Source organism: Neovison vison, chromosome 1 (genome assembly GCF_020171115.1).
Source record: "Neovison vison isolate M4711 chromosome 1, ASM_NN_V1, whole genome shotgun sequence".
NCBI lineage: Eukaryota > Metazoa > Chordata > Mammalia > Carnivora > Mustelidae > Neogale > Neogale vison.
In genome coordinates this window covers 68,645,583-68,673,435 of record NC_058091.1, presented here as the reverse complement: position 1 = coordinate 68,673,435, position 27,853 = coordinate 68,645,583, and the positions used below count along the sequence as shown (strand labels likewise).

The window sequence follows — 27,853 nt, the reverse complement described above, 5'->3', positions numbered from 1 at the left end:
ACTAGAAATAAGAGCTGCAGGGCCAAGTGACAAGTGTGTTTTAAATTTTCAGTACCTCTAGAAAAAGAGATAATAAATTCTGTTCTCCCAAGTTGTAATGTGAGCATGTTCTATTTGTACAGGTGTCCAATTTCCCACGCTCTAATGCTGGGGATTATTGAAACTTCTAATATTTGCCAATTTGATATATGATACTCCATCACATTCTCATTAGCATTTAAAAATTATTTTTAAATTTACATTTTCATGTATTTATTAGGCATTGTGTATTTTTCTCTGTGAAATCCTATTCATATGTCTAGTCAGGTGTTAATCTTTGTTTTACTATTTTATAAGAGGACTTTCTATTTTTTTTTTAAGATTTTATTTATTTATTTGACAGAGAGAGATCACAGTAGACAGAGAGGCAGGCAGAGAGAGAGAGAGGGAAGCAGGCTCCCTGCTGAGCAGAGAGCCCGATGCGGGACTCGATCCCAGGACCCTGAGATCATGACCTGAGCCGAAGGCAGCGGCTTAACCCATTGAGCCACCCAGGCGCCCCAGGACTTTCTATTTTTAAATCTACTAACTCTCCTTTCACCATGTATGTTGCCAATACGTTTCCAAGTTAACGTTTTTGTTTTTCCTTACCTAGGCTTTGTTTCCTTTGAATTTAGAAAAAAAAATTAAATTGAGTGCATGAATTTATAATGGGTTTTTGGTCATAACTCTTCCACTGAAAAATTCTGAAGTTATTAGTTTTTTAACATGTAGAAATATGAGCTTTGTTTTCGTTCATGATATGAGGAATGCTTAACAATACTTTTCCAAAAAGCTGTATACCACACCAACACTTCTTGAGTGGGCCACCCTTTCTCCATAACTTGCAATGCATTGTTATTTTTGTCATCAACAATGTACACACTTTAGATAGTGTTTATAGAAAAGAAAATAACAGAAAATTGCCCTCCATAATGGCTGGAAGGTGAAACCACACACTTGGGAGGGTGAAAAAACAATCACATAGGACAATCACTGGTGTGGAAATTGTACCATCTGCTCCTGGTTATTCAACAAAATATCCCCCAAAATATAAAATATGAATCCAGTTCTGAGCCTGAAATCAGCCTTAGAGAACTTCAAGAGCTACAGAAAGATTAGACTCCAAGAAACAAGCTGCTTAAAATGAAAGTCAAGTACACAGAGTCCAGAAAGACAGGAGCCATGAAACTTCACAGATCTACACAGTCTTTGAGGTGACCCAAAGAAAAGCCTAAAGGGAGACCTGAAAAAGGAAAATAATTAATAATTAAAGTCAGGAAGCACACGGATTTGAGGAAACTAGAAAATATGACTTATGTCAGCCATTTTTTAATAAACATATTCCCTTCAAGTGCTTAGAGATGTTCACTTCACCTAAAAACATAAAGGTTGTACTACTGAAGTTGAGGTCCGATTTCTCATCCCCAAGTGAATGCATCATTTTCATGCCTGTGGTTCATGCCACAGTTATTAGGAAATTCTTAATATAGTGACAAATTCCTCAATTTGAAATTTTGCTTCATTAAGAAAACAAACTTATAGTTGATGAACTGTCTATTAATACTTGGCCTCTTATAATGTGTTTTATTGCTCTCCTAAACCAAGGGTAAAGTGAAGCATAAATCAAAGGATTTACAGCAGAGTGATAATAACCGAGCCAGCAAAGTATCTCATAAACGTATGAAGGTGTTATGACTCCCCCAAGAGAATCAATAAATGAGTCAATGATACACGGTAACTACGAGATCAAAAACGCTATCACCGTGATACCCAGGGTCTTAGTGGCTTTTCTCTCTCTCTCTCTTACTCATTCTGGCTTTGTATGTCCCTGAGACTTCCGCTTTGCTACTAATGTTTTCAATCTTTGTAGCCTGTTTTCTGGCCCCAAGAAAAATACTACTGTACAGAATCATCGTAACAAACGAGGTGTGAAAAAAAAACAGCAAATATATCAGAATCCAAAATTGACTTACAACTGTCTGACACCCTCCTACACAGTTGAGGGCACTAGAGAGTCCATCCAGCTCATCATCGCAGACACCTATGTAGAACATGGCCCCCCTGTAGACAAGGGGCAGGGTCCAGGACACGGACGCACATCCCTGACCCAGACACCGTGAACTTGCTAGGATTGACCAGAAAGCTATGCACCTGTTGATGGAGAGGAGACACAAGTGGAAGAGAGAAGAATAAACAAATGCCACAGTGCAGCACGTGTGGAAGGGACAGAAACTTGGCCCTACGTAACAGCAGCTTGCATGGACCTGACCGCGCTGAAGGGTGTGACGGTCACCCCCACCCGGAAGTCAGCACAGGCCAGAGAGGCGAGGAGAACCTTGGTTTGAAATGCAGGATGGAAATCAGCACCAGGAGGTTTCCAAACACAGCCAGCACAGCCCAGAGCTAAACAGTGTGTACAGTGTGTAGAGTACCAGCAGGAATCCAGGCGAGCAGGGAGCTTTCAGGCAGGATGGGGTCATGTTCTGGTCTCGAGCTGCTCAGCTGCAGGGGGGACGAGTCGGTGCCCCCACTGCTGCCACAAACAGCAGGTAAACATAGAGAAGTTGTGCCCTCGGTCAATCACACCAAATAGAGCATTTCCTATTTCCCGAAGGCAGAGGAAAGGTTGTTTACAACTGCCTACCTCTGTTACAGTTACCAGATAGTATCTCCATGGCCTGTCACATATTCATATTATCTCTGAACATATGAAGTAATATATTTGATTTAAAAGTTCAAGAAATCCTAGTTGTTATTAATCACTATCATTTTTATTTTTACTCTTTAGCGTGTAATTGAACCGATTTTTCTAAATCCAGTAAGAATCTTACTTCAAGTAGGTCTGTAGCAGATTTGCTTTTGCCACAGAAGACTTTCTGGCTTGCAACTTATCAAACATCTTTTATTACCTGGTCTTGATACATGGGATATACCTCTTTGCCAGTTAGTCCTAAGTGTGTGATTTGTTTTTTATTAGTTACTTTTTACTACCGCCCCCCACCCCCCCCAAGACTCTTTGTGATGTTAATGGTGAAACTCCCAAGAAGCACAGCCAGATCCCTTCTCTCAAGTCGTCCTAAATCAAGTGTGGTTCCTGTAGTGCCAGATGTGAACAGAGAGAAGATATTTGTATTTCATAATCTCCATTTAAAATTCATATTTTGACTTAGAGTAGCCACGATTCTAAAACCTAACAGTGACCATGTGGAAAACATGAAGAAAAGGATACCTCACTTATATTAAAAAATGCAAAAGTTCTAAACAAAAGGTCAACAAACCAAACTTAGAAATATATAAAAAGATAATATATCATGATTGGAGTCTATGCAAAAAATGTACTTTTGCTTTAACGTAAGAAAGTAAAATAACATAACTCACCATTTTAACGTATCTGAGAAATTTACATAAAATTCAGCAATTATACACTACTAAACATTTTTAACAAAATAAAAATCAAGAAATGTTCTGTATGTATAAAGGTCACTGCAGAAAGTCTTATTCATGTGTGTATTATTTATGTTTATTTATTAAGCATTACTTTGTATCAGGGTCTTGATACAAAAATAAACAAGAAAGATCTCCTGCCCTCAAGGGAGTATCCATGTTAACATGACAGACAGACATAAAACAGTAATAATTCATTGTGCTCCAAGTTAAAATTAACACATGTAAAAAGTGCTAAGTGAAAAATGACATCAATACTAATATAACTGGGATGAATAAATAGAATTCACTGAGGATATAAATTTAGGGCCAGGTTTAGAAGGATGAATGTAAGGTATTAAGGTTAAGAACAGGGAAATTTTCAAAAATTGTACACAGTTTCGGACAGCCCAATACTTATTGTAGATTTTATGCTCTGACTCATGCATGGAGGTAGAGAAAACATACTTATTAGCAGGTAAAGATCTCAACTACCACAGAAGGCAATTTTCTTGATCTTTCTGTAACTGACCATTAAATCTCCCATGAGCCGCCTGTCATGGGGTACAATAGACATAAGTTCGGTCAGTGTGGGGTTCCCACTCTTCTCTCCCAGGGTTGCATCTAAATTCCAAGGGACTATGTAGTCTGCCCCACTTCCACAGGAATAGATTGAGATTGTCTTCGTGGGAGTCTTCTAGAATGAAATGGCCATCTATCTCAACACGGAAAAAAAGGATTTTCACAGGACCCTAAACTCCGAATGACATGCTTATCATTCCCCCATCTAGTCCGTGCACCTGGCAGTCACTCACAGGTGCTCCAGCCCAATCCCATGGGGCTCAGTAGGGGACATGCTGCTCTGCCCTCTTCAGATTCACAGCCAGTGCACCCTCGTCAGTCTCTCCTGTACCTCCAAGAAAACGTTCCATTTTATTGAAATTAGGAGAGTGGCTGGGGGGGTCTTAGATCTATGTATCAATCCCCTTTTTCTCCAGTGTCCTCAGCTAAGACACAGAGATTTGAGTCCTGTCAGAGTAGGCTTTCATGTTCTCCTAGTTTTCTTTTCCTCCCTCCATTCCTTCCCTCCCCTTAGCCTCAGCTGATTAACTTATGTCTTCCCAGGAAACTGGAAGCATTCTGAAGTGTCCTCTCACACTCTTTCTCATCAGAGTCAACAAGTTACTTCTCAACTAATGAACGGCGGAACCCCTACCGGATATTTTTTTTCTTTAAGTTTTTATTTATTTATGTGACAGACAGAGATCACAAGCAGGCAGAGAGGCAGGCAGAGAGAGAGGGGGAAGCAGGCTCCCCACTGAGCAGAGAGCCTGACACGGGACTCGATCCCAGGACCCTGAGATAATGACCTGAGCCGAAGGCAGAGACTTTAACCCACTGAGCCACCCAGGCACCCCCTTACCGGATATTTTTAATGTAAATATTTTTAGAATTTGGGTCATAGCTTTATGTTATTATTATTTTTTTAATGCTATGACTTTAATAGTTTGTTTTGTAGAAATGCTTCCTAAAACATAAGATAAATTTCAGAAAACCCCACTATCTTCTTTTTCATTTTTTTATATTAACGTGTAATGTTTTATTTTCCCCAGGGGTACAGGTGTGTGAGTCATCAGGCTTACACACTTTATAGCACTCACCATAGCACATACCCTCCCCAGTGTCCATAACCTCACGACCCTTTCCCTACCTGCCCCCCCTCTCTGGGCAACCCTCAGGTTTTTGTTGTGAGATTAAGAGTCTCTTATGGTTTGTCTCTCTCCCGATCCCCTTTTTTTCTTTTTTTCTTTATTCTTTACATTTGCTCTTTTACCTCTTTTGACTAATTTTAGTTTTTTTTATTATTCACTTTTTCTCCCATGAAATTATAAATTGGAATTAATTACATTATTCTGTTGGAATCCTAGAGTTTTAATATGTATCCCTCATTAATTAAATTCTCCAATAAATTAAGAGTTTTCCTAATTCAAGGCAATGCAAAAGTTTACCTGGAATTTTATACTCCATCTACCTTTGCCAACTTTTTGGATACCACTGTCACTTATTTTAATTCTGCATACAATTTAAGTAAAAAAGATGTTCATTTTTACATTTAGCCTTCCTTTTATTTTTCCAATAATGACACTGTGGCACACCACATTCCTTCCCACACTGCCGTGTTTCCTCTGGGATTAGATTTTTCTGCCTTGAGAACTCCCTGAAGTTTTTCTTTTGGTGTGGCTATGCTGGCAATGAAGATTCTAAGTTTTTGTTTATCTAATGATATTTTCGTTTCCCATTTCAATTTTGAAAGGCATTTTTGTTGACTTCAGAATTCAAGTTTGTCAGTTATTTGTTTTAGGCGTTAAAGATAATGATATTGAGTTTTATCCACGTGTGTTTGGGGTAAATTCACCAAGGAGATGGACTTAAAATACATCGAGTAGGTTAAGGAGAGAAACTTACTGTAAAAACAGAATATCCAGGCAGAGAGTGCTAAGGCATGGAGATGGGGAGAGCAGGGTGCTGGTAGGGATCTGGAGCGTGGTTGTGGGACAGGTGCTGTGTGGGGAGCAGCATGAGATATGGGAGAAATGGACACAAGGTTAAGATGATTTTCCCATGTGGTATGGATTTGTGCAGAGGTCAGTGTGTGAGAGGGGAGAGAACATAATATATATTATGTATGTATATTATGTATAAAAAAAAAATATATATATATATATATATATATATATATATATATATATATATACGGTGACGAGCACAAATTTTAGCTACCGCTTACTCAGGCATGCTACAATGCAATTTATTTTTCTGCAGTATTCTTAAATTTTGCTTAGAGGCTCATATACCACCAGGAACAAGACATAGATCTCAGTAAATTTAGGGATCCTGCTCCTTTTCCTCCAGGGTGGCATCCAAACTCCAGGAACCTCCACAATAGTATCTGTGAGTGTTCTTGGAAGTCTGTGTATGTTTCCCTTCCTCTAAGGCTCAGACTCTACAACATCCCCCTCCAGGAAGGAAAGTGCTCCTTCCAGCCCTGCTGGGAAGTTCACTCTTTCAAAACAGGTGCCCCAGCCAGAGATCTCTGTGTGCCCTGGTTGGCACTTAGGTACCCAACTCAGCCTTCTTTTTCTTGCTAGGGAAACATTAAATTAAAAAAAAAAAAAATCCAACCTGAGATTGGGGATGTTTAAAATCACCTTCCTTGCTTCTCCTCTTTCTAAGTCACCTCCTGGCTGTCAACACAATCTAAAAGCCCATATTAGTTTCTGTTTGTTTGTTTCTTTCTTTTGTTTTCCTGCTGATCACTCTGCATTGCCTATTTATTTGTTTATTTAAAGATTTTATTTATTTATTTGATAGAGAGTGACACAAACAGGGGGAGTGGCATGCAGAGGGAGAGGGAGAAGCAGGCTTCCCAGTGAGTAGCATCCTGGAATCATGACCTGACCTGAAGGCAGACAGATGCTTAACTGACTGAGCCACCCAGGCATTCCTACATCTGCCTGCTTAATGAAAAATATTACGTAGAACTCTTCTGAACACATTTCATCACAGTCTTTTGGTATTTCTGAAATCAACAGTGACTTCTGAGACTCCATTTCAACTCTTTAATCAATACTCTTACAGGGTCATGGTCATGACTCTAAATACCATGTTGTTTTTTAATACTTTCTTTGTAATGTATTTCATCAATCTCCAAATGTCCTCAAGGTATGTGACATTTTCTGCTTGTTGGTAGCCAGGGCAGATGCAAAAATAATTCTTACTGGGACAAAAAAAAAGCTGCACTCTTTTGTGTTTCTGTAACAGAAACCTAATAAGGTGACCAAGTCAGGATTGAGAATAGGGGAAGATTTAAGTCTATGCACTAAGTAATCTTTGGCCCCAAAACCATAATGGCTAAGGTAATTTAATATAAAGAATTGTTTTGTAGAATGACTTTCCTGAAAATCACTGCTGAAAATAATCTCCCAAGTTCACATCTTACTATAGGGATTCCAAAGAAATTTTCCCATTTATGGCATTTATTTCTCTGGAAGGACTGCATGTCTTAGTCAGCAATGTAGGTCAGACAATACAGAGATAAAGATGAGAAAAAGAGATCCTTGAACCACACAGTTACATCCCATATTAGAGTCTTTGTGAAGAGAAATGCTAAAGACAAAAAATAAAGGTGTTTATGATTAAAGGGAAATTTTTTTATTAAAAGGAAATTTTATCAAATTAAGGGAGCCAGCTCTTTGTTAACTGAAATGAACCCCTCAGTAATCTTGCATTATATAATTTTGATTTTGCTATAGAAATCATTGAAGATTTATAATAAAAATGGAAAATTGAAGAATATAATAGAGATATTCTCTGATAATTTTCTTAGGCATCCTTATAGATCATTTTTTCAGATGTATTGAAAAGTGGAATCCTACATCTTTGTGAAAATCAAGGACAGAATTTTCCATATGCACCATGAGCACCGACTCATCCCTCTCTGCAGCTGAGCAGCTCGAGACCAGAACGTGACCCCATCCTGCCTGAAAGTTCCCTGCTCACTGGGACCCCAGTTAATGCTCTATGCACTGTTAGGCTCTGGAGCTGTGCTGGCTGTGTTTGGAAATCTCCTGGTGCTGATTTCCATCCTGCATATAAAACCAAGGTTCTCCCCGCCTCTCTGGCCTCTGCTGACTTCCAGGGTGTGACTGTCACACCCTTCAGTGCAGTCAGGTCCGTGCAGAGCTGCTGGTGCTTTGGGCCAAGTTTCTGTCTCTTCCACACGTGCTGTGATGTGGCATTTGGTTACTCTTCTCTCTTCCACTTGGGCTTCCTCTCCCTGGACAGGCGCGTTGCTGTTACTGACCATCTGGTCTGTCCTAGCAAGTTCACGGCATCTCGGCCAGGGATGTGCCCTGCCCCTTGTCTACAGCGGGGCTGTGTTCTACACAGGTGTCTGTGATGATGGACTGGAGGGACTCTCTAGTGCCCTCAACTGTGTAGGAGGGTGTCAGACAGTTATATATCAAAACTGGGTGTTAATAGATTTTCCGGCCTTCTTCATACCTACCCTTAATATGGAAATTCTCTCTAGCAATCTTTTTCTTGTGGCTAGATGACAAGCTAAAAAGATTGAACATACTTGGAGGCAAGACAACAGTTATAAATCCAGAGTGGCTAAGAGAGAGAGAAAAGCCGCTATAAGCCTGTGTATCATGGTGATAGCATTTATGATTTCATGGTTACTATATCGTATTGACTCATTAATTGATGCCTATATGGACTCCATGACCCCTGTCTGTATTTATGAAATTTGCTGTTGGTGTGCTTATTATGATTCAGCCATGAACCCTTTGATTTATGCTTTATTTTACCCATGATTCAGGAAGGACATCAAAGTTATTGTGAGTGGTTGGGTTTTCAAGGACAGTTCAGTCACCATAAATGTGTTGTCCAAACAAATGTAAGCAGTTGGATTGAAGAAGTTAAAGAAATCTTTACAATTTCCAAATGAAATGAATTTTAAAAATCAAATAGGACCATTCATGAGGAGAAAACAAATTATTCTTCAAATTTAAAAGGGTAGATCAACGTGTTTCCAGTCATGTTAAGATGTGCACTTCATTGTCATTTTTCCAAAAGCGTGCAATTTCCTAATAAATGTTAAATTTTTATTTGCTAATTATTTCAGAGCTCAGCATATCCCACTTCCTAAATATACATTCCTCCCTCATTTCTTTTAATTCATGGACTCTTCCCTTTGTTATGGAATGTTACCTGAAAACATCTTTGTTCTTTGGTTCCCTTTCCTCTTGTCTTACAAAGTTTTTCACTCTCTCAAAACCTTGCCTTCAGAAGGTTCTTGCTTTCTTTTGCTTTGGTTAATTTCCCAAGGGAGGCTTTTGGGGAGCAAATGGCTTTTTTGCGGGGAGGATCAGTTAAATGTATTGTGTTTAATGTCTGAGGAGAGAGATCTGAAGTATTTATCTATAAATTGCGTGTAGAGTAACACAGACACCTGTCTGATTCAGAATCAGGAGAGATCTCTTGGGGGTTGGAGGGCATCCACAAACATAGACTCCATCCTGACGGGGCTGTTGTGATTGCCAAATGAATTACTCTTATCCTGTGTAATTATTTCCTCCAGCAGTGCGGGAAGCAGAAGCCATTGTATTTCCCCAAATGATGCTAGGGTGATTATTTGTCTGCTCTTTTTGCTGCTGCTATTACCATGCAAACTGTGTAAATGGTTGGTACGCAAGGAAACTCTATGCTATTCTGTTCAAACATATTAAATATAACTTTTCATGGGGGGAGATTCTCTTCTGAAAGCAGTCTCTTGTTCTTTTTTCTGTAGCAAAACTTAATTTCAACAAAAAATTTGCTAGTTTGGGGAGATAAGTGAAATATACATCAATAAAAACATTCACGGGCGCCTGGGTGGCTCAGTGGGTTGGGCCGCTGCCTTCGGCTCAGGTCATGATCTCAGGGTCCTGGGATCGAGTCCCGCATTGGGCTCTCTGCTCAGCAGGAAGCCTGCTTCCTCCTCTCTCTCTCTGCCTGCCTCTCTGCCTACTTGTGATCTCTCTCTGTCAAATAAATAAATAAAATCTTAAAAAAAAAAACATTCACATACTCATCGTTTTTTCTCATGTATGAATGATGAACCTCATGCCCACATTGCACTAAATCAGTGCTGGATTACACAGAAACAGGCAATGAGATCCTACGTTTATCTTTAAGAATCTGGAACTCTGGCAAGAAGCAATGTTGTTAACTGCAGAAAATTTTAGAAGGACAAACACTAGCTCAGCTAGATTAAGGTCAGCATCAATACAGACAAGTCATAATAGCAGAGTGTCCTTGTCATGATGTGATGAGAATGGCATGTTATTTCTACAGTCCTTCTCCCAAAGAAAACCCCTATAATCCCTATGTAATTAGGAGAAAGTCTTCTGATAAACCCTCTCTGAAGACAGTCCTACAAAATATCTGACCAGGTCTCCTCAAAACCATCAAGGTCATTAAAGAGAGGGGGAGTAAAAGAAACTGTCAGGGTCTAGAGGAGCCCAAGGAGATATAACAACTAAATGTAGAGTCATAAATGGGAAGTTGGAACAGAGGAAGGACAGCAGGGAAACCTGAAGAAATCTGAATCATGTATGGACTTTTTATTGATACATTAAAAAAACACAACAATGTTGGTTCATTAATCGTAAGACATGTATGATACTCATTTAAAATGTTAATAATAAGAGAAATGGGGGACAGGATATAGGAACTATCTGTACTATCTCTGAAACTTTCTTATAAATTTAAAACTATTCTAAAATAAAAGTTTAGGGCGCCTGGGTGGCTCAGTGGGTTAGGCCGCTGCCTTCGGCTCAGGTCGTGGTCTCAGGGTCCTGGGATCGAGGCCCGCATCGGGCTCTCTGCTCAGCAGAGAGCCTGCTTCCTCCTCTCTCTCTGCCTGCCTCTCTGCCTGCTTGTGATCTCTCTCTGTCAAATAAATAAATAAAATCTTTAAAAAAAAAAATAAAATAAAATAAAAGTTTATTTTTAAAATATAGGGTAAACAGTTACGTGAGGACAATGGGCATTAATCCTTATACTGACTAATTCACTGATCCGTTTCACTAATATCTTTGAATACCTAGTGTTCTGGGTTCAGTTTTTCAGGAATACAGAACAAAAACCTTAGAAAATCTTATAAAGAAAAAACTGATCTACTGACAATTACGGCTCGGAATTCATAAAGGTTTAAATGATAAAAGATGCATTTGAGGGGTGCCTGGGTGGCTCAGATGGTTAAGTGTCTGCCTTCATCTCAGGGTCCTGGGATCAAGCTCCACATTGGCCTCCTTGGTCAGCCAGGAGTCTGCTTCTCTCTCCCCACTCCTGCTCTCTCTCTCTCTCAATCTCACTTTCTTTCAAATAAATAAATAAAAATCTAAAAATAAATAAATAAATAAAAGATGTATTCGAGGAACACAGAAGAAAGGAGAATTGACATCTCGCTGGAAGAACAGGGAGATGTATTAAAGGAGTAGCATTTAAGCTGGGCCTTAAGAGATTAAGAAGAGTTTTTCGCAGGAGGCAAATGATGAAAAAGGATTTTCAGGCTGAAGGAATAGCATGACCAAAGAAACTGAGAAGGTACAGAGTGTTCAGGAAATATGGAGATAAAATAACTAAACAATTACCAAGGGAATAGTCACCCTTTTGACCTTCCTGAAATTGTTATTCAAGATCTTCCACCTTTCCCTCTGCCGTCATACCCCCAGACACCTTCCATTTCGATGTGGAGACATTCTTACTCCTCTGCTCAGGGTTTGACTCTAATTCTTATTGTCTTCCGAGCCAACATTGACCAAATGAGACTTTATCAGACAGTCATCCTATAAAGTTCTCCAGGGAAAAAAAATTTTCTGCATCAACAATGTTTTGGAGTTACTGCATACTGTATCCTGCTCTTGGAGAATAACATAAGGCGTGACATATTAAAGATTCTGAGAAGTCCTGTTTCAACAAAAACCTGTCTACCATTGTTTAAATCTGCATTTAAAAAATTTGTGTGCAGGGCTCCTGGATGGCTCAGTGAGTTAAGCCTCTGCCTTTGGCTCAGGTCATGATCTCAGGGTCCTGGGATGGAGCCATGCATCAGGATCTCTGCTTAGCAGGAAGCCTGCTTCTCTTCCTCTCTCGCTCTGCCTGCCTTTCTGCCAACTTATGATCTCTGTCAAATAAATAAATAAAACCTTAAAAAAATTTATGTGGAGTTGCACCTTATGATATAGCTGAGTGTTCTTCTAGGACATACTGTGCCATGTTCAGTGGATTGAGAAGTGTGGATTTATTTCTGGGCAGAGGAAACTATGTTTTTAAAAGTAATGACTGATTTATCTCTTTTAATTTTATTTATTCCTATATCTAAGACATGTGTCCCTTAATGTCTCAAAATTATGTATATTATGATGAGTTTTAATTTAGAATTCTGTTTTCATTTAGCTATGTGATAATACTTTAGTTAATTGGAAAGGAAAGAATAATTACTTCCAAAGAAAAATTAGGCTTTAAAAATATGTTTACAATAAATAATTTTTAATTATAAAGACAATAAAGTCAATAGAAGTTATCTTTCTATCCAGAAAGAAAGAAATGGAGTAAAATAAATTCATTTCAGCTAACTTCAAGGACAAACTAAAACATTACTTCTTTATTTATGGAGATTGATTGGTTTATGTTTTTATCTATGTTACATCTATCCATATTATTTGTACTTCAGAGACCTCAAATTAATTTACAAATAAGTTTTCCAAACAAGTAGTTATTAATTTGAAAAACATTCAGTGAGAAATGTGGGAATTACTAGAGACCTGTTGGAAAAGATTTAGGAAGAAGACAGAAGCAAAATGTACATAAAAGATGTCAGTGCCTTTACAAGTAACAGCTTGTAAGAAATACTTGGTTCAATGCTGAGCAAGCATGTGGGATAGGTACTTGTTTTTCCAAAAAAATCATATACTGGTGTCCCTGGAAAGATAGTAGGTCTAACTTATGTGATTTTTTTTAAAAACGAAGAAATATTACAATGGCGAGATGTGGATCATTATCACTTTACAAAATAGTCCACTATTTCCAAGTTCAAATTATTAAAGAAAATGGAGGAGATATCCATTCAAGAATATAATACATTTACTCAGTAATCATTGAAATGGGCGAATCCGGCTTACAATCCTGTTTAGTGGTGGGATTCCACAAAGACAGGGATTCTAAAGGGATCATTATGAAAAAGAAACAGTCTGAACACTTAACTATGACTATGAAAAGTGATGTGAATTAGGATGCAAGTAACATTGCTGAAAATTAAATTACACAGTATTTGAAATACGCTTTAGGAGACATTAGAGAAGAAACAGTGTGAAACCCTAATTTTCTAGCTGAAACTCCGTGAGATACAAAGGAATTCAAAGATTGCCAAAACAGTCTCACCTGGCACTGGCAGATGGCAGGACCAGGAGAGGATTCAGAAATCCCAGCTTCTGTGCTCTTTTCCTTCACCTCTGTATCTCTGTCTCAATAAAATAACAAGGAGCCTAATATTTTCACAGAATTTTAACTTATCTAAGGAATATTCGGTTGACTTCATTCTCTCCTTTCCTACACTCTCCTATAGAAACACTGAATAAAGAAGGACTGTATTTCTATTTGAATTAAGAAGTTTTTCCCCAACACTCAAACCGTGGTGTCCTAAGAAGCATGTCCACAACCTCATGACACCACACAGCCCACTGCCACAGCATCATTCATCCTTCCTACTCCTTGCCTGCATTCAGTTAAAGAAGTCAATCTTGGTACAAATCAATAGTGCTTGTCCGAGATGAGAAGATCTCCCCACTCAGGCAGAGTTTCAGTGCCTTTCTGAACCATCGGTAGGAAAAAACATAGATGATAGGGTTGCAGGCTGAGTTGAAGTAAGCAAACCAGATAAAGATGTCAAAGATCAGTGGTGGTGTGATGAAGTTAAGAAGGCTGTCAACCAGCGTGTCAATGGTGAAAGGAAGCCAACACAAGAGGTATATCCCCACAGCGATGCCCAGAGTCTTGGCAGCTTTTCTTTCACGTTTGGTAGCCCCAGCCAGGTTTTTGCTCAAGGTGTTGATCTGTTGAGCCTGCCTTGTGGCAACCACAAAAATCTTCACATACAAGCTGATCATGATGAGGCAGGGGAAAAAGAACATAGGAAAGTTTAGCCAGCCCCAAAACTTATTGAATAGCAGTTGGCAACTGCCAACACAAGGCATCTCTTCCAGCCACTGACTGAGCGCATTCTCTACCACATCTGTGTAGAGGAAGAAGGCAGTGTAAACTGCTGGGATCCCCCACCCTGCCAGGATGTACCTGACGGCCACCCTGACCGTGAACTTGGAGGGATAGATCAGGGGCTCGCAGATGGCACAGTGGCGGTCAATGGAAATGAAACAGAGATGGAAGATGGAGGTGAGGCAGAAGAGGGTGTCCAAGTAGGTATGCAGGCGGCAGAGGAAGTCTCCAAAGTACCAGCAGCTCTCTACTGAGCGAACGGTACTGAGGGGCAGCACTAGCAGACCCAGAAACATATCAGCCAGGGCCAGGGAGAGCAGCAAGAAGTTGGTGGGGGAGTGAAGCACTTTGAAGTAGGACACAGCAAACACCACAAATAAATTTCCTAGGACCGTAATCAGCATGCCTGATGCACAGGCCAGGTAGATGGCCAACCGAATGTCCAGAGGATGGATTGTCCTGGGGCAAGACCCATTCACCTGGTAGCAGAACGCTGTGGAGTGTTCTTCAGCACCTTGGATGAGGACAGCGCTCATTTATGATTTCTTCTTTTCCTCTCTCTCTGGGAATTGGCCACCTGTCCCACCCCCCAAAAAAAGATATAGAGGAGAAATTGAAGAGCAGCTTGGAACCTAGTACAATTTCCTGCGGTACTGAATAAAATGTGCTCCAAAAATCAAAGCAACGTGGCATTTAAGATTTCCTAAGAGTCATTTCTCTGCTAACTCTGTTTTGTCTGACTGGGCACTTTTGAAAAGAGTTTAGAAAAAGAGTGTAGACTGTATCTTCAAGGAAAAAGAAGAAGAATGTAAGCTAAATGTTCCCACAAAGACAAAACAGGCAATGTCACAGTAGGCGTTATACAATTATTGAGAGGATGCCTCTGCCATTTTGATAAGCTCACCCATTGTCAAGTGTAAAGTGAGACTTTAAGTTGTAAGTCTGAACCAAAGGAAGAATTCATTCTTTGTAACAAATCATCACTTGGGGAAGGAGTAACTTCTGGCTCCTCCCTTCAAGACTTAAATAAAATGACAGTAAAATCAACAGCTTAAGCTTTTTAATTACATGTCCACTTTCCCAGGAAAATAATTCAAAATGCAAATAATTAAAAGAATAGAAAATGACCTGATTTCAGTTCTGCTGCTGCACAATTCTTAAAGAGAACACACATTGTTTATACATCTCCAAAGAGCTATGTGGTTTGAAAAAGTATTTCTTCTATCTTAACACCAACCTGTGAAATTTTAAACAAGTTCTAATAAAATGAATTCAATGTTTTTAAGCTGCTTACATAGGTAGGAATCAGAATCACTTCATCAGAAGAAGCCTTTCTTGTAGCAGGTGAACATAGGTATGTAGAATTCTCTCCCAGCAGCAAAGAGGACAGATGTGCAATCAGGATATGATTTTATACTCCACATAGAAACTAGTCCTCAGTGTGTATGTCACACAAATGAGGGCTAGAGGAGCACCAAGGGACCTAGTTTGCACTACTCACAAGTGTCAGTAGCTTGAGGCTCCTACTTGGGACAGGATCATTTATCCTGCCAATTAATTAGAGATAATTGAAGACACTGGTTTTATATGTTCTTTAGTTTTATTTTTGGTAAGCTTCATATATCCCTTCTGCTTTAGGATTATTTGTGTACACTTTTTTCAACAAAATAGTTGAGAATAATTGGTCATAAGCCCTTTGGTTTGTGACCCCCACATTGGATTCATCATGATTTTTTTTTTTTTTTAGCTCTTATGTTTTATCTTGGTTAAAGAAATCACAGTAGATGAAACAGTGCCCTGAACACAGCAGTTAGATTCTGGTTCTGTTACTGCCTAGGTCATGATTTTTACCCTTTATCTCTCTGTCTCCTAATTGGTAAGAGTACCTATAATTATACTTAAATGTCCCTATTTCACATAGATATTATCAAGGAAAATAATATATTCAACCATGTTCTTGTTGGGGGCCTCGTGCCTAGAAGGGGTTAACCCAATAGAGCAACAGTTCTTGGGAACCTCTTTAACCGAAGACCTTCGCAGGTGGCGAGCCTAGTGCCACCGTGTCTCCCTGCTGATGGTTATGAGAACTTTGTGAGGTTTGGCTTGTTGCCATTGCAGCTGCTGTCTCAAGACTAAGCTCATAGGGTTCCTGTGTTTTGTGAATATTGAGTTATGGCCTAAGCGTCTGAACCACGAAGATCAAGGCTGTCTGATGTCTCTGCATGACCAGCTACTCTCAGGCCAATATAGAAACTAGCACCAGATGTACAGGAGGTGATTCCCTTACTGTGTGGTGTAAATCAGAGCCCTGCAAAACAAACTTTGGCACTTGCTTGACACGTTTGCCTGTGTCCCTCCTGTTCTCCACATTCCCTTTCTTCATTCTCCTATCCTTCAACCCTGCTCCCTCTTATCGTGCCGGCCGCGACTTATTCTGCTCTCTCTGATTCTTCGTACCAAACCTCCAGAGGATGAAATGCCTCTTTATGGCCTTAGAGAGATCTTTACACAAGATAAGTCAAAATGACATTGCAAAAAATGACATAGTTCTAAAGGTGACAAGAGATTACATCTGCCAGCAGAGCCTTTCACAGAAGGTATAGAGGTCAAAAAAAAAAAAAAAGCAAGGAAAGAAAATGGAAAAAAAAAATGAAGGAAGTTGGCAGGCATCTCTACCCTCTCTACACAGCCTGGGCTAAACCCAGTAGTGATTGCTGGAAATTTGCCTTGTACCAAGTCCATATGCACAGAGGCAGATTTCTGACTCCTGAACTTGATAATCAGACCAGGAAGGATCCTGCATTACCACAAACCATGACACCCCTCAGTTTATAAGACATAGTCCATCTGCGGTCAGCCAGGAAGTCCTACAGTTCTAAGTTTAATGTGACCATGAGTGTGTGAAAAATAGGGACAAATCCCTTACAAATAAAATAAGGCCTGAAGGAGGAAATTCTCTGTTTAAAAAAAAATGTTTTGTGTTTTGTTTATTTGGAGGGATATATTACATCAAACCTGAAATGCAATATGGAATCACAAGTCTATTTGGAGATACAGAATTTAAAAAGACTATTTCTAGTGGGGAGCTTGGGTGGCTCAGTGGGTTAAAGCTTCTGCCTTCGGCTCGGGTCATGATCTCAGGGTCCTGGGATCAAGCTCCGCATCAGGCTCTCTGCTTGGTAGGGAGCCTGCTTCCCTCTCTCTCTCTCTGCCTGCCTCTCTGCCAACTTGTGATCTGCTGTGTCAAAGAAATAAATAAAATCTTAAAAAAAAAAAAAGACTATTTCTAGTTTTGTGATCCCTATATCAGAGATTACCTAATTCTCTGCACCCAGTTTTTTCATCCATTAATTGAGTATAATACACTACCTACACCACAAATTTATCATGATGATGAATGAATGTTAAGAACAGTGCCTATCAGAGTAAGCAGAATTGGACAGACAAGCGTGTGAGTGGATATTATTTCAGACCCCGTGTCAACCCTCCCAAGTTAGGGCTCTTGTCCCCTTTTCCACTCACTTTCAGAAATACGTTCCAGTTACATAACAGCTAGGAGGAAAAGTCATTGGAGTCTAGAACCTCTAGGTTTTCTTGCTTATCTCAGTATTCAGGGATGCTCTTTTCCCCCAGCTTGCCTCAAAGTGGCTATTTATTTTAAGAAACAGGAAATAACTGTAAGTGAAATATTTATGAGATAGTCAAAGTGTTGTTTGATTTAGGATTTTAACAATTAGTCTTGCTATTTTAATATTACTAAGGCCACTAGTCTAGGCCACAAAACAGGAATATTAATGTTTTCCCGCCGAAGCAATGTCAGACTCCCTTGAAATAAACTACCAAGTTTTAGTCCAGCAGAGAGAAAGGCAACTAGGTGATATTCTAAAAAAGAAAAAAATCTAACCAGTGATCTCCAAGGAACACGTAAATCTTCAGCAATGTTAGGGACAGGCAGTTACTAAGTGTTTAAGAATTGCCTCTGCTTGTTTTTGTAGTCTAAAACAGCAATCACTGTTGGTGACTAAGGTCTGAGGAAGTGAGGGCTTTCTTTTCTTTTATTTCATTTTCCTTTCCTTTCTTTTCTTTTTTTTTAACAGAAAGAATTGTAAAAAAAAAGAAAAAGTCCTTTGAAAGAAAGAAAGAAAGAAAGAAAGAAAAAAGTAATTAGTTTAAGGAGTATAAATTTTCCAGTTTTTGGTAGCCCCTCTGTAATCCATAGACCAATTAAATGCATATGAAAGGAAAAATGTAGGTTAGCAGTAGATGAAGTAAAAACCATGGGATTTATCAAGAGATAGACTTTGGCTTTGAATCTTCTAATATTGGAGAAGTTGCATAATCTCTTAAAGGAACTGGGGTTTGAGCTAGAGGTTATAGGGAATGCTAAGATTAGATATTTCAGTGGTTGGAAATGGCTCCCTTGTTCAATCTGATGACACATTGCTTTGACAGTTTTCCCTCTACCCCAAGCTGGGCAAAAATTTCCTCCTCCATATTTCCATAGCTTATTGTGCCTGGCTCTATCACAGAACATATTACCATGTTGTGTAATTAAGTGGCTATGTCTCTCCTATTAGACTGTAACTCCCTTGAAGCCAGGATTTCAGTTTTATTCATCTCTGAACCACAAACACTCAAAGTAGCCCTTGGCACATAGTAGATGCTCAGTGCATGTTTATTGAACTGAATGGTTTTCAATACAGAGAGCACAGTGTCCATGGCAGCCATCGTCCTCCTGAGATAATGGCTGCTCTAGTCAACCTAGATACATTCTGGAAAGAGGAACATTGGATTTGGAATAATAATGGAATGATTCACTTTTCCTAGGACTAGCCACCTCCCCCTTGGGAAGAGCTTGTGGTTTTGTTTTGAGTAATAATTGAGCTGATGTTCACGGGCGTCTTTTGTACATGACAAAAGTTCTTCATGAAGGTAAGGAGTTATTATGACTACAACAGAAGTTTCCACTCGCTCTTTCATTTCTCCTCTGTTTATCTATGCTTTTAGTGGGCAAAAGAAAATGCTGGCCTACAAAAAGTACCCGTGGCCTCAGATCTGAGTTCCTTGATACTGTCACATGTTTTATGCTATTCTGAGAGCAAACGACAAAATGAGTTATGTACTGAGTGAAGGGCTGCCCTTCCTGTTCAGTCCCTAGGTTCTAGCAGTTCAACCACCTTGTTGAATCCCTAAAGAGGAAGGAAGATTCATCATGAAAAGCTGATGGTAAAACGTTCCTGCCATCCTGCAGTGCTCTATTACCCCATCAGATGCAGGATAATTTAGTCTCCCTCTGCCTAAAGCCTGAGGAACTCCTCCTGCTGCTTTGATTCTTCAAACAGAAGGAGTACTCTAGCCTCTGGTATGTTGCCTTCAGGATTAGGGGCAGAGGAAATTGCCTTCTGAAAGACTGTATTCCTGCAACCATTAAAGAATAAACCAAAACTCCACTAAGCATCTCAAAACCTAATTTTGATTTTAAATCCTGTCTTTTTTTTTAAAGATTTTTATTTATTTATTTGACAGATCACAAGTAGGCAGAGAGGCAGGCAGAGAGAGGGAGAGGAGGAAGCAGGCTCCCCACTGAGCAGAGAGCCCGATGTGGGGCTCAATCCCAGGACCCTGGGATCATGACCTGAGCCGAAGGCAGGGGCTTTAACCCACTGAGCCACCCAGGTGCCCCTTAAATCCTGTCTTTTGATAATAATAATAATTTGCTGAAACATTTCAAGACCTAAATATGCTATATTCAAATGACCAAATAATAAATACAGTCCTCAGGAAACACTTTTTAAAAAATAAATCTATTTATTTGAGAGAGAGTGAGAAGGAGCACACAAGCAGGGAGAAGGGCAGAGAGAGGGAGAAACAGACTCCCCGCTGAGCAGGGAACCTGATGTGGGGCTCCATCCCAGGATCCAGGGACCATGATCCAAGCCCAAGGCAGATGCCCAGTCAACTGAACCACCCAGGTGCCCCACTGGAGGTTCTTAATATTCAACAGAACATGTAGATCCAGAGAGTATTGGAAATTCTCAACCTGATAGAGATACTATTAAATGTGTTTTGGAGTAGTGAGTCACTCCCAATAAAAAGTTTATAGTGAGGATAGAGTAAAAAAAACAAAAACGTTCACAATAGCATTTAAGATTTACATATTTGTGTTATATATATATGTATATATTATATTACATATATTTATTATGTATTATATGGTTATATTTATATAATTTATGCATAATTATACAAAATTATATAATTTCATACATAATTATATAAAAGTGTATAATTACATAATTACATATCATTCTATGATTATATGTATTATATGATATTTGTATAATTATATTAAAATTTATATAAATATATATAGAAACATTAGAAACCACTAGGGTTAAGATGTCCTGCCTGGATGTGTGATGTCATTTGGCCAGATCATAGAATGGAGGAGTTTGCTTAACCAAATATTCTGATAATACTATAAGAATTATTGTAATAAAATGCACTTAACATTAAAACCTCTGCTAATGGTAGCAAGTTTTCTCTTTAACTTATCTGTGTCTGAAGGTTATCATTCTGAAAAGCAACCTTCCTTCCTATAAAAGTAGGTCAAGTTATAAATAAAATGCATCAACTGCATATAAACAGTTCTAAGTTTGCAGATATATTCTACTTGGCTGGAAGAGTCCTTCTGTTGAATATCTGCATTTGAGATTTTTCCCAATCTGCCATTACAAGATAGTAAGCAATATTTCTATATGACCGAATCATTCTATGAAGCACTTCTGCTAGTGAGTCACTAGGAAAGGGAAGGGAATTATCATATGGTTTCACTTATTTGTGGAGCATAACAAATAGCATGGAGGACATGGGGAATTAGAGAGGAAGATCTTATCTCTATTCTCAGGAAGCTCACTCTATGAGCATGAAAGCTTCATTTTAAAGGTTGCAAATGTTTCTGAGTCAGTAAGTCATTTTCCTCTAAGCACCTCTGTTGACCCTCTCCCCACGTTCCCTAATAGAATATTGTACACATATGACTAAAAAGAACAGGAATTAAATTCAGTTCAATTTCTTCTTTATAAATAGGATCTTTCTTCCATCTTCTCTCCCAAGAGAAGGAGCCCCCACTTGTCTAACCTTATACTTGTTTATTTCTGTGAATTTGAGTAATTCTCATTTTCTTCAGAGCTTCTATGTTTCTGTTATCCAGTGAACATATTCAAATATTTTTATGGAAACGGAACCATACCAGACCCTGTGGGATACAAAAAATGGAAAATAGAAAGGTACAGCGTCATACAAAAGAAGCTTCTAGTCTAGTAAGGAACCAACACACCTGTGTACATTCAACTCTGATACAAAGCAGGAATCAGAAAAACAGGTTTGGGGCAGTAAGGTGCGCACAGAGGGAGGATGCTGGATACGTTGAGTTTGAGATCTTGATGGAGCATTCAGAAAGATACTTCATTGGTAATAAGAAATGAGAGACTCGAGTTTGGAAAATAATACAGCTGGAAATAAATATATTTGAAAGAAGTGTACATAGATATGAATATTGAGGCTTTGCGCTTAGCTAAGATTAAAGCAGGGCTTCTCAACCATGGAACTCTTGAAGTTTGGGGCCAGATAACCTTTCTTTGTGGGGGCTGCTCTGGGCATTGTAGACAGTTGAGCCGTATTCCTCAGTAGCACTTCCTCCCTGACTGTGAAAACCAAAAATGTCTCCTGACATTGCCAAAGGTCCACAAAGGGGCAAATCTGTCCCTGGTGGAGAAGAACCACTGAATTAGAGAGACAGGGTGATGGTGTGAAGGGTGAAAAGAAGATTATAAAGGACAAATAAGTTTATGAGGAAGAAAGAAGAGAAAGACAGAAAGACACGTGAAGAGACATTTGAGGCAGTAATTATTATCCTAGAACTCTGGGGTAGGGCAGGAACTTCAGTTCCTGTGAATGAAGATCAAGCTTGGTGAATGTACACACAGGCACTCAAAGAGGTGGTAATACCACCTATATGTTTATACACATGTTCTCTCTCCATATATATGGGCGTATATAGAAACATTATATATTGGGAGAAAGAAAAAATATATTCCTAAACTCTTTCTTTATTCATTCTTCTTATTCAAAAAGACTTTAATCAAAACATCACAAAACTCACATCACTCCTTTTTGAAAGAGGTTTAAGTCAGAACCACCACCAACATCAACGAAAAAAAAAAAAAAAAAAAAGAAAGTAGCTGCGCCTGTCTGCTTCCTTCTCCCCTTCACATTCACATCACTCACATGCTCAATAATCTAGGTTCCCAGCGTACTCAAGCTCTCTCTCCCACTCCTCTAAGATATAACAATAATCTTAAGGAAGACTTAGATTAACCCAGTGTGGCTGCCAGTGAGTGTGAAGATCAAATAACTGTGTCTCCTCCTCCGATGTTTACAAGAAAAAAAGAGGATCCCCATTTGATTTAAAACAAAGAGATGAAACTCCAAATCCTTGGTAAATTCAGGAATTAGCAAACCATGGGACAAAGTTTCTTTTTATTAGAGATGCCTTCCCCAGAACCCCAGAAATTGACCAGTTTGGTAGCTCTGGTACGCCCAGAAAGCTAGATCTATTCCTCCTGTTTAGGTGTCTGACACCAACACGAAGACTATCTTTATCCAGCAAGTCCATGGCCCTACCTTTGGGGGAAAGAGCATCCAAGACACCCTGACCAAAAAATAATCTTGGAGAATGGCGAACATTACCTAAGCATCTGTAGGAAATAGGTTTAGGGAAGAAGAGTCAGGCTGGAAGATGGTTCCCGTGACAATCATCCTCAAAGCCTTGCGAAACCAGGGATAAAACATACCGTATATAATGGGATTGAAAGTGGAATTGAAATAACCCAACCAGAGGAAGGCATTGTATAAATCTTCAGGAGTTGTAAAATTAATGAAAGGGTCTGTGATCGTCAAGACAAAAAAGGGCAGCCAGCACAGCACAAACACTCCCATGACTATGCTTAAAGTCTTGGTGGCCTTGCTTTCCTTTTTGGATGATACTTTCATTTTGCTTTCTGACCCTGCCTGTTTCCTGGTAGGACCCATGCTAATTTGCCTAGCATGCTTCCTAGCTACTGTGAAAATGTGTACGTAAATCCCCACCATTACAGTCCCAGGGAGAAAAAAGGCTATAAAGAAGGCCAGCACCCCAGAGCTTGTTAAATATCAATACACACAAACCTGTACAGTCAATGGCTGCAACAAAGTCTTCTGCACCAATTATGTTGAACTCTGAGAATACCAGGCCAAAGGCAAAAAAGATGGGGATGGACCAACTGATGAACAGAAAGACCTCTATTACAGGGATGGTGATTTTGGTGACATAATGCAAAGGATCACAGACAGCATAGTAGCGGTCCACAGAGATGAAGCAGAGGTGAAAAATAGACGTGGTACAGAGCATGATGTCACAGCAGCTGTGGACTTTGCAAAAGAGGTCTCCAAAATACCAGCAGGACTCGATGGACCTGACCATACTGAAAGGCATGACCACACAGCTCAACAAAAAGTCCGTGGTGGCCATGGAGAGGATCAGGAAGTTGGTTGGGGACTGGAGCTGCTTGAAGTGGGCAATGGAAATGATCACAACCAGGTTGCCCATCATGGTCATCACTATAGCACCAATCATGACAATGTACATGGTACACGCACTCAACACAGACCTCCCATTTCTAGGGCACGAGTTGTTGACCAAAGCAAAGCAAAATTGTTCTTCTGGAGGGTGCCAAAGATCAGGTGAATCCATCGTCTTTGTCCTGTGGATACTATTAGTCTTCTCCCAAAACACTATGTTTCTCTCCTTTCTATAAAAGAAAGAGGAAAAATAATGAAAATTGTTGGTGGACCAATTTTCTGAAAGGCCCAGCTAGCTGTCATTCTAATCCCAAGCTGAACTCCCTATCTACCAAGAGTATTGCTTCCTAAATTTTAATGTACACAGGAATCACCTAGGATCGTTTTAAAACATAGATTCTGATTCTGGGATGGAGGTTGAGAGTCTGCATTTCTCACTGGCTCTCTGGAGATGCCCCTACTAGTAGTCTAAAGACTGTCCCTTAACTAGGAAGGAACTAAAGGCAACTAAATTAATATTGTCACCCAACGTCTAAATAACCCAGTTATAACCACCTAAGCAACCGAGGTAAATGTCCATGTTCTGGTTGCACTACTGGGAAGCCCTTACTCTGGATTCTAAATCTAGAGACAGATCGAGAATCCCCTCAAGAATAACCAGAACCTAAGGAACTATTAATCAGTGTTTAGCTCAAACAATAATTAGAGTCTAAAGATTGTGCTCTTTTTCATTCCTTAATTTCTCTTGTGGGTATTAGCATATGCTTTGGATCCTGTTGCTTGCTATGTCCTATTCAATTTAAGAAATATTTCTCTTTCCAACGTGAATATGGTTTTTTGCATTTAGAGCAATTTATGGTAAACCGAAAATGTGCTAAAGCCTACAAAATTATAGGCATGAGTAATCTCAGAAGAAAGGAGGAGGAAATACTGAAATGAAAGATTCTGTAAATCTCATGGGTTATCTCCTTTCATATAGCAACTGCATCCATGAATTCAAATTTAAGTTGAGGTCTCCTGTCCACAGATTGCAAGGCTTCTATTGGTAACAAATTTGACACACAAGCGTGCTCATTGTTTAAACTGTCACTTACATAACTGATGCTGTTGTCCTGAAAATGGAGAATGATGAGACTGACTTACTCAGAGTAGGACTGAGGTTTGATTTGTTTTTCCAGGGACAAGACTGGATGTATGACTCTGACGACCAACGACAAGCATTACTGAGATCTAAAGCCAGGTTGCAGAAATGCACTTTGGCCTGAGAAGAATACATTAAATGAGAATATAAGTACCTTTGAAAATAATGTACCATATTTGCTACTATAGCTCACCAATTTGCTACTATAGCTCAGCAATTTTTTCTATTGCATATTATTTGACATTTTAACACTCTGGCACATTTTATTTGGATATAATAATTTAACTTCTCAGATTATCATTTTTCTTTACATGGGTTTTAATTGTGCCAATCAAATATCATGCAATGGAGTTGAACTTGAGAAACCCAAACACAGAGAAGTAAGAGGTAAAAAGGACGAAGACTTATTCCAGTCCTTTTTAGACTAGATTATCAACTTTGGAACAAACAGTACAAATTATCTGATCACTTATCACTTAAGCTATAAAATACTGAATATTTTGAAGACTTTTTTTTTTTAAGATGGTATCTTTATTTTTTTTTTTTAACGAATTTATTTATTTATTTGACAGAGATCACAAGTAGGAAGAGAGGCAGGCGGGGGGCGCGTGGGCGGGTGCGGGAAGCAGGCTCTCCTCTGAGCAGAGAGCCCAAGGCAGGGCTCAATCCCAGGACCCTGAGATCATGACCTGAGCCAAAGGCTCAGAGACCTGAGCCACCCAGGTGTCCCTGAATATATTAAAGTCTTAAATACCAAATTAACTTCTTTAATAAATTAACTTTATTCTGCTTTTTATTTTCTTTGTTTTTGTGAATTTAAAATTTTTCTTTAATTCTTTTTAAAATTATCTTTAAAGGTAGCTAACAAGTACCACAAAATTAATCATTTGTCACTGTCTTTCCATAAACACAGCATTCCTTGTACAAATTATACTCTTCAATAGTTCATGGTATAATTTCGGGAGTTTGAATTTATTTTTGACATCTTAATGCTTGAAAGAATTGTTATAACTTAAACTCTTGGGTTTGTAAAGTGAATGTCGTTTATTTCCTCTTACTTATATTGTGTGGGAGGAAAGAAGGTATGAAACAGCTTCCTGAACTTAATCTCAAGTTTCTGGCCCAAGGTTATCTCTATCAGGGAAGCCTTTAAACATTTAAGTGTTAGAGCAAGACAAAAAGAGTAAGACCCACACATTTACTTAAAAAGTTATAACATGAATGAATTGGGAAGGTAATGTCAAAGGTAATAATACCTTAAGCCTCTACCTGTAGTTTTTGGTCCCAAATTACAAAAGCAAATGTGGCTGCTGGTCTCCTGCTTCCTTAAACAAGGGAAGTGTCATGAGATCAAGCGCAATGAGGGTTTTGTTTTTTATTTAAGAACATAGCAGAATAGGTTCCTTTACTTTGAAGATGCACTTCCAAAACCAATACAGTAATTTTAATACAATAATTATAAACAAAGTTAAACCCACTATGACATCTCACTTTTATCAGAGACTATTATTGTTATAACTTTTATTTTTTCATTATTATTTTTTAACCAATAACATTTCCAGGGGCCAAATGAACGACAACATTGTAAACCATCACAGGATACACGCATAGGAAATTATTTTTCATTTTGCTGGGAAGTAATAAGAAACATTTGCATGGGGCGCCTGGGTGGCTCAGTGGGTTAAAGCCTCTGCCTTCGGCTCAGGTCATGGTCCCAGGGTCCTGGGATCGAGCCCCGAGTCGGGCTGTCTGCTCTGCAGGGAGCCTGCTTCCTCCCCTCTCTCTCTGCCTGCCTCTCTGCCTACTTGTGACCTCTCTCTGTCAAATAAATAGATAAAATCTTAAAAAAAAAAAAAAGAAAGAAAGAAACATTTGCAAACAACTCTGGAGAGGAAGAAGACTTGTATTATCTTTAATTTCAAACTTAATTCCTTGAGGAGAAAGATAACATAAACAGACACAAAGGACCCAGAAAGAATGATTTCCTTGGAATTACAAAGAAAAAACGAAAAAGGACTCACATAATAATTTCCGTTAAACATCAAATACCTAAAATTCTAATAATATATATGTATTTCCCCCAAATAAGAAGGACAATATCCATCAGGCTCAATAATGTATTATAAATAAAGTGGAAATTTTAGCAAAGGACATATCACACCTGCTTCATCGGGCATGATTTTTCTTCCCTTTGTTGGTGACATAGCTCAGCCGTTTTACCTCTTCGACTATTTCTGTGGGGGAAAAGGACTTCTTTTGATGTATCTCACTCATACAATAGTTTCTTAGGTAAGTGAACTTACTTGTGAAGTAGATTTCAGAAAGAACTGCTGTGGGTCCTCCTATCATTGCCACTTTAGAATTTCCATGATTTAAAAAAAATGATCCAGATTTATTTTTTAGGTCAGTATTTTAGGGTTGGTTCCTTTCATCATGCAAAAAATTAAAAAAAAAATACAAGGATAAATGTGTCTGATCTTTTTCTTCTTCTCTAGCTTACCAGAATTTGTCTAAAGAGGTAATTTGGAGCTGAAATCTTTGAGAGATGAATTGTCTGCTGTGCTAAGGTTTCTTACCATGCAACTGGGCATTGCGCCTCGCCGGCTCTCCTCTTTGCTGATAGTCGACCAGAAAAGGCACAACAGCCCAAGCTCTTAGGAATAGACTCTTGGCAGATTAGCTGTCGTCAGTACATATACACAGAATATGCCTCCTGAGGCTGCATTACCTACTTGGTCCTACTTTGGACAGGTGTGTCCTGTAACAACATTCAGTGTGCTGCCCGAGAGGTGATTACAGCAGGTCACCGGAGAATTAATTGGCTCT

General features: G+C 39.1%; 2 protein-coding genes and 2 pseudogenes across 2 annotated transcripts; 1 reads left to right on the top strand and 3 right to left on the bottom strand.

Moving 5' to 3' along the window:
• Positions 1-1,543: 1,543 nt before the first annotated feature.
• LOC122899389 lies at positions 1,544-2,696 on the bottom strand (annotated as a pseudogene).
• A 5,224-nt stretch (positions 2,697-7,920) lies between these two features.
• On the top strand, positions 7,921-8,909 carry LOC122899158 (annotated as a pseudogene).
• A 4,878-nt stretch (positions 8,910-13,787) lies between these two features.
• LOC122899145 (trace amine-associated receptor 5) lies at positions 13,788-14,801 on the bottom strand. Its single transcript, XM_044236778.1, has one exon. The coding sequence runs from the start codon at positions 14,799-14,801 to the stop codon at positions 13,788-13,790; it is 1,014 nt and encodes a 337-aa protein (XP_044092713.1).
• Positions 14,802-23,016: 8,215 nt separating this feature from the next.
• On the bottom strand, positions 23,017-24,058 carry LOC122899134 (trace amine-associated receptor 4-like). Its single transcript, XM_044236774.1, is given in 2 exon segments — positions 23,017-23,458; positions 23,460-24,058. Coding segments are annotated over 2 exon segments (1,041 nt in total).
• Between the last annotated feature and the right edge of the window lie 3,795 nt (positions 24,059-27,853).

What these genes read in the sequence shown, in the direction of transcription:
- LOC122899145 (XM_044236778.1), bottom strand. Translation starts at nt 14,801, where the DNA reads ATGAGCGCTGTCCTCATCCAAGGTGCTGAAGAACACTCCACAGCGTTC.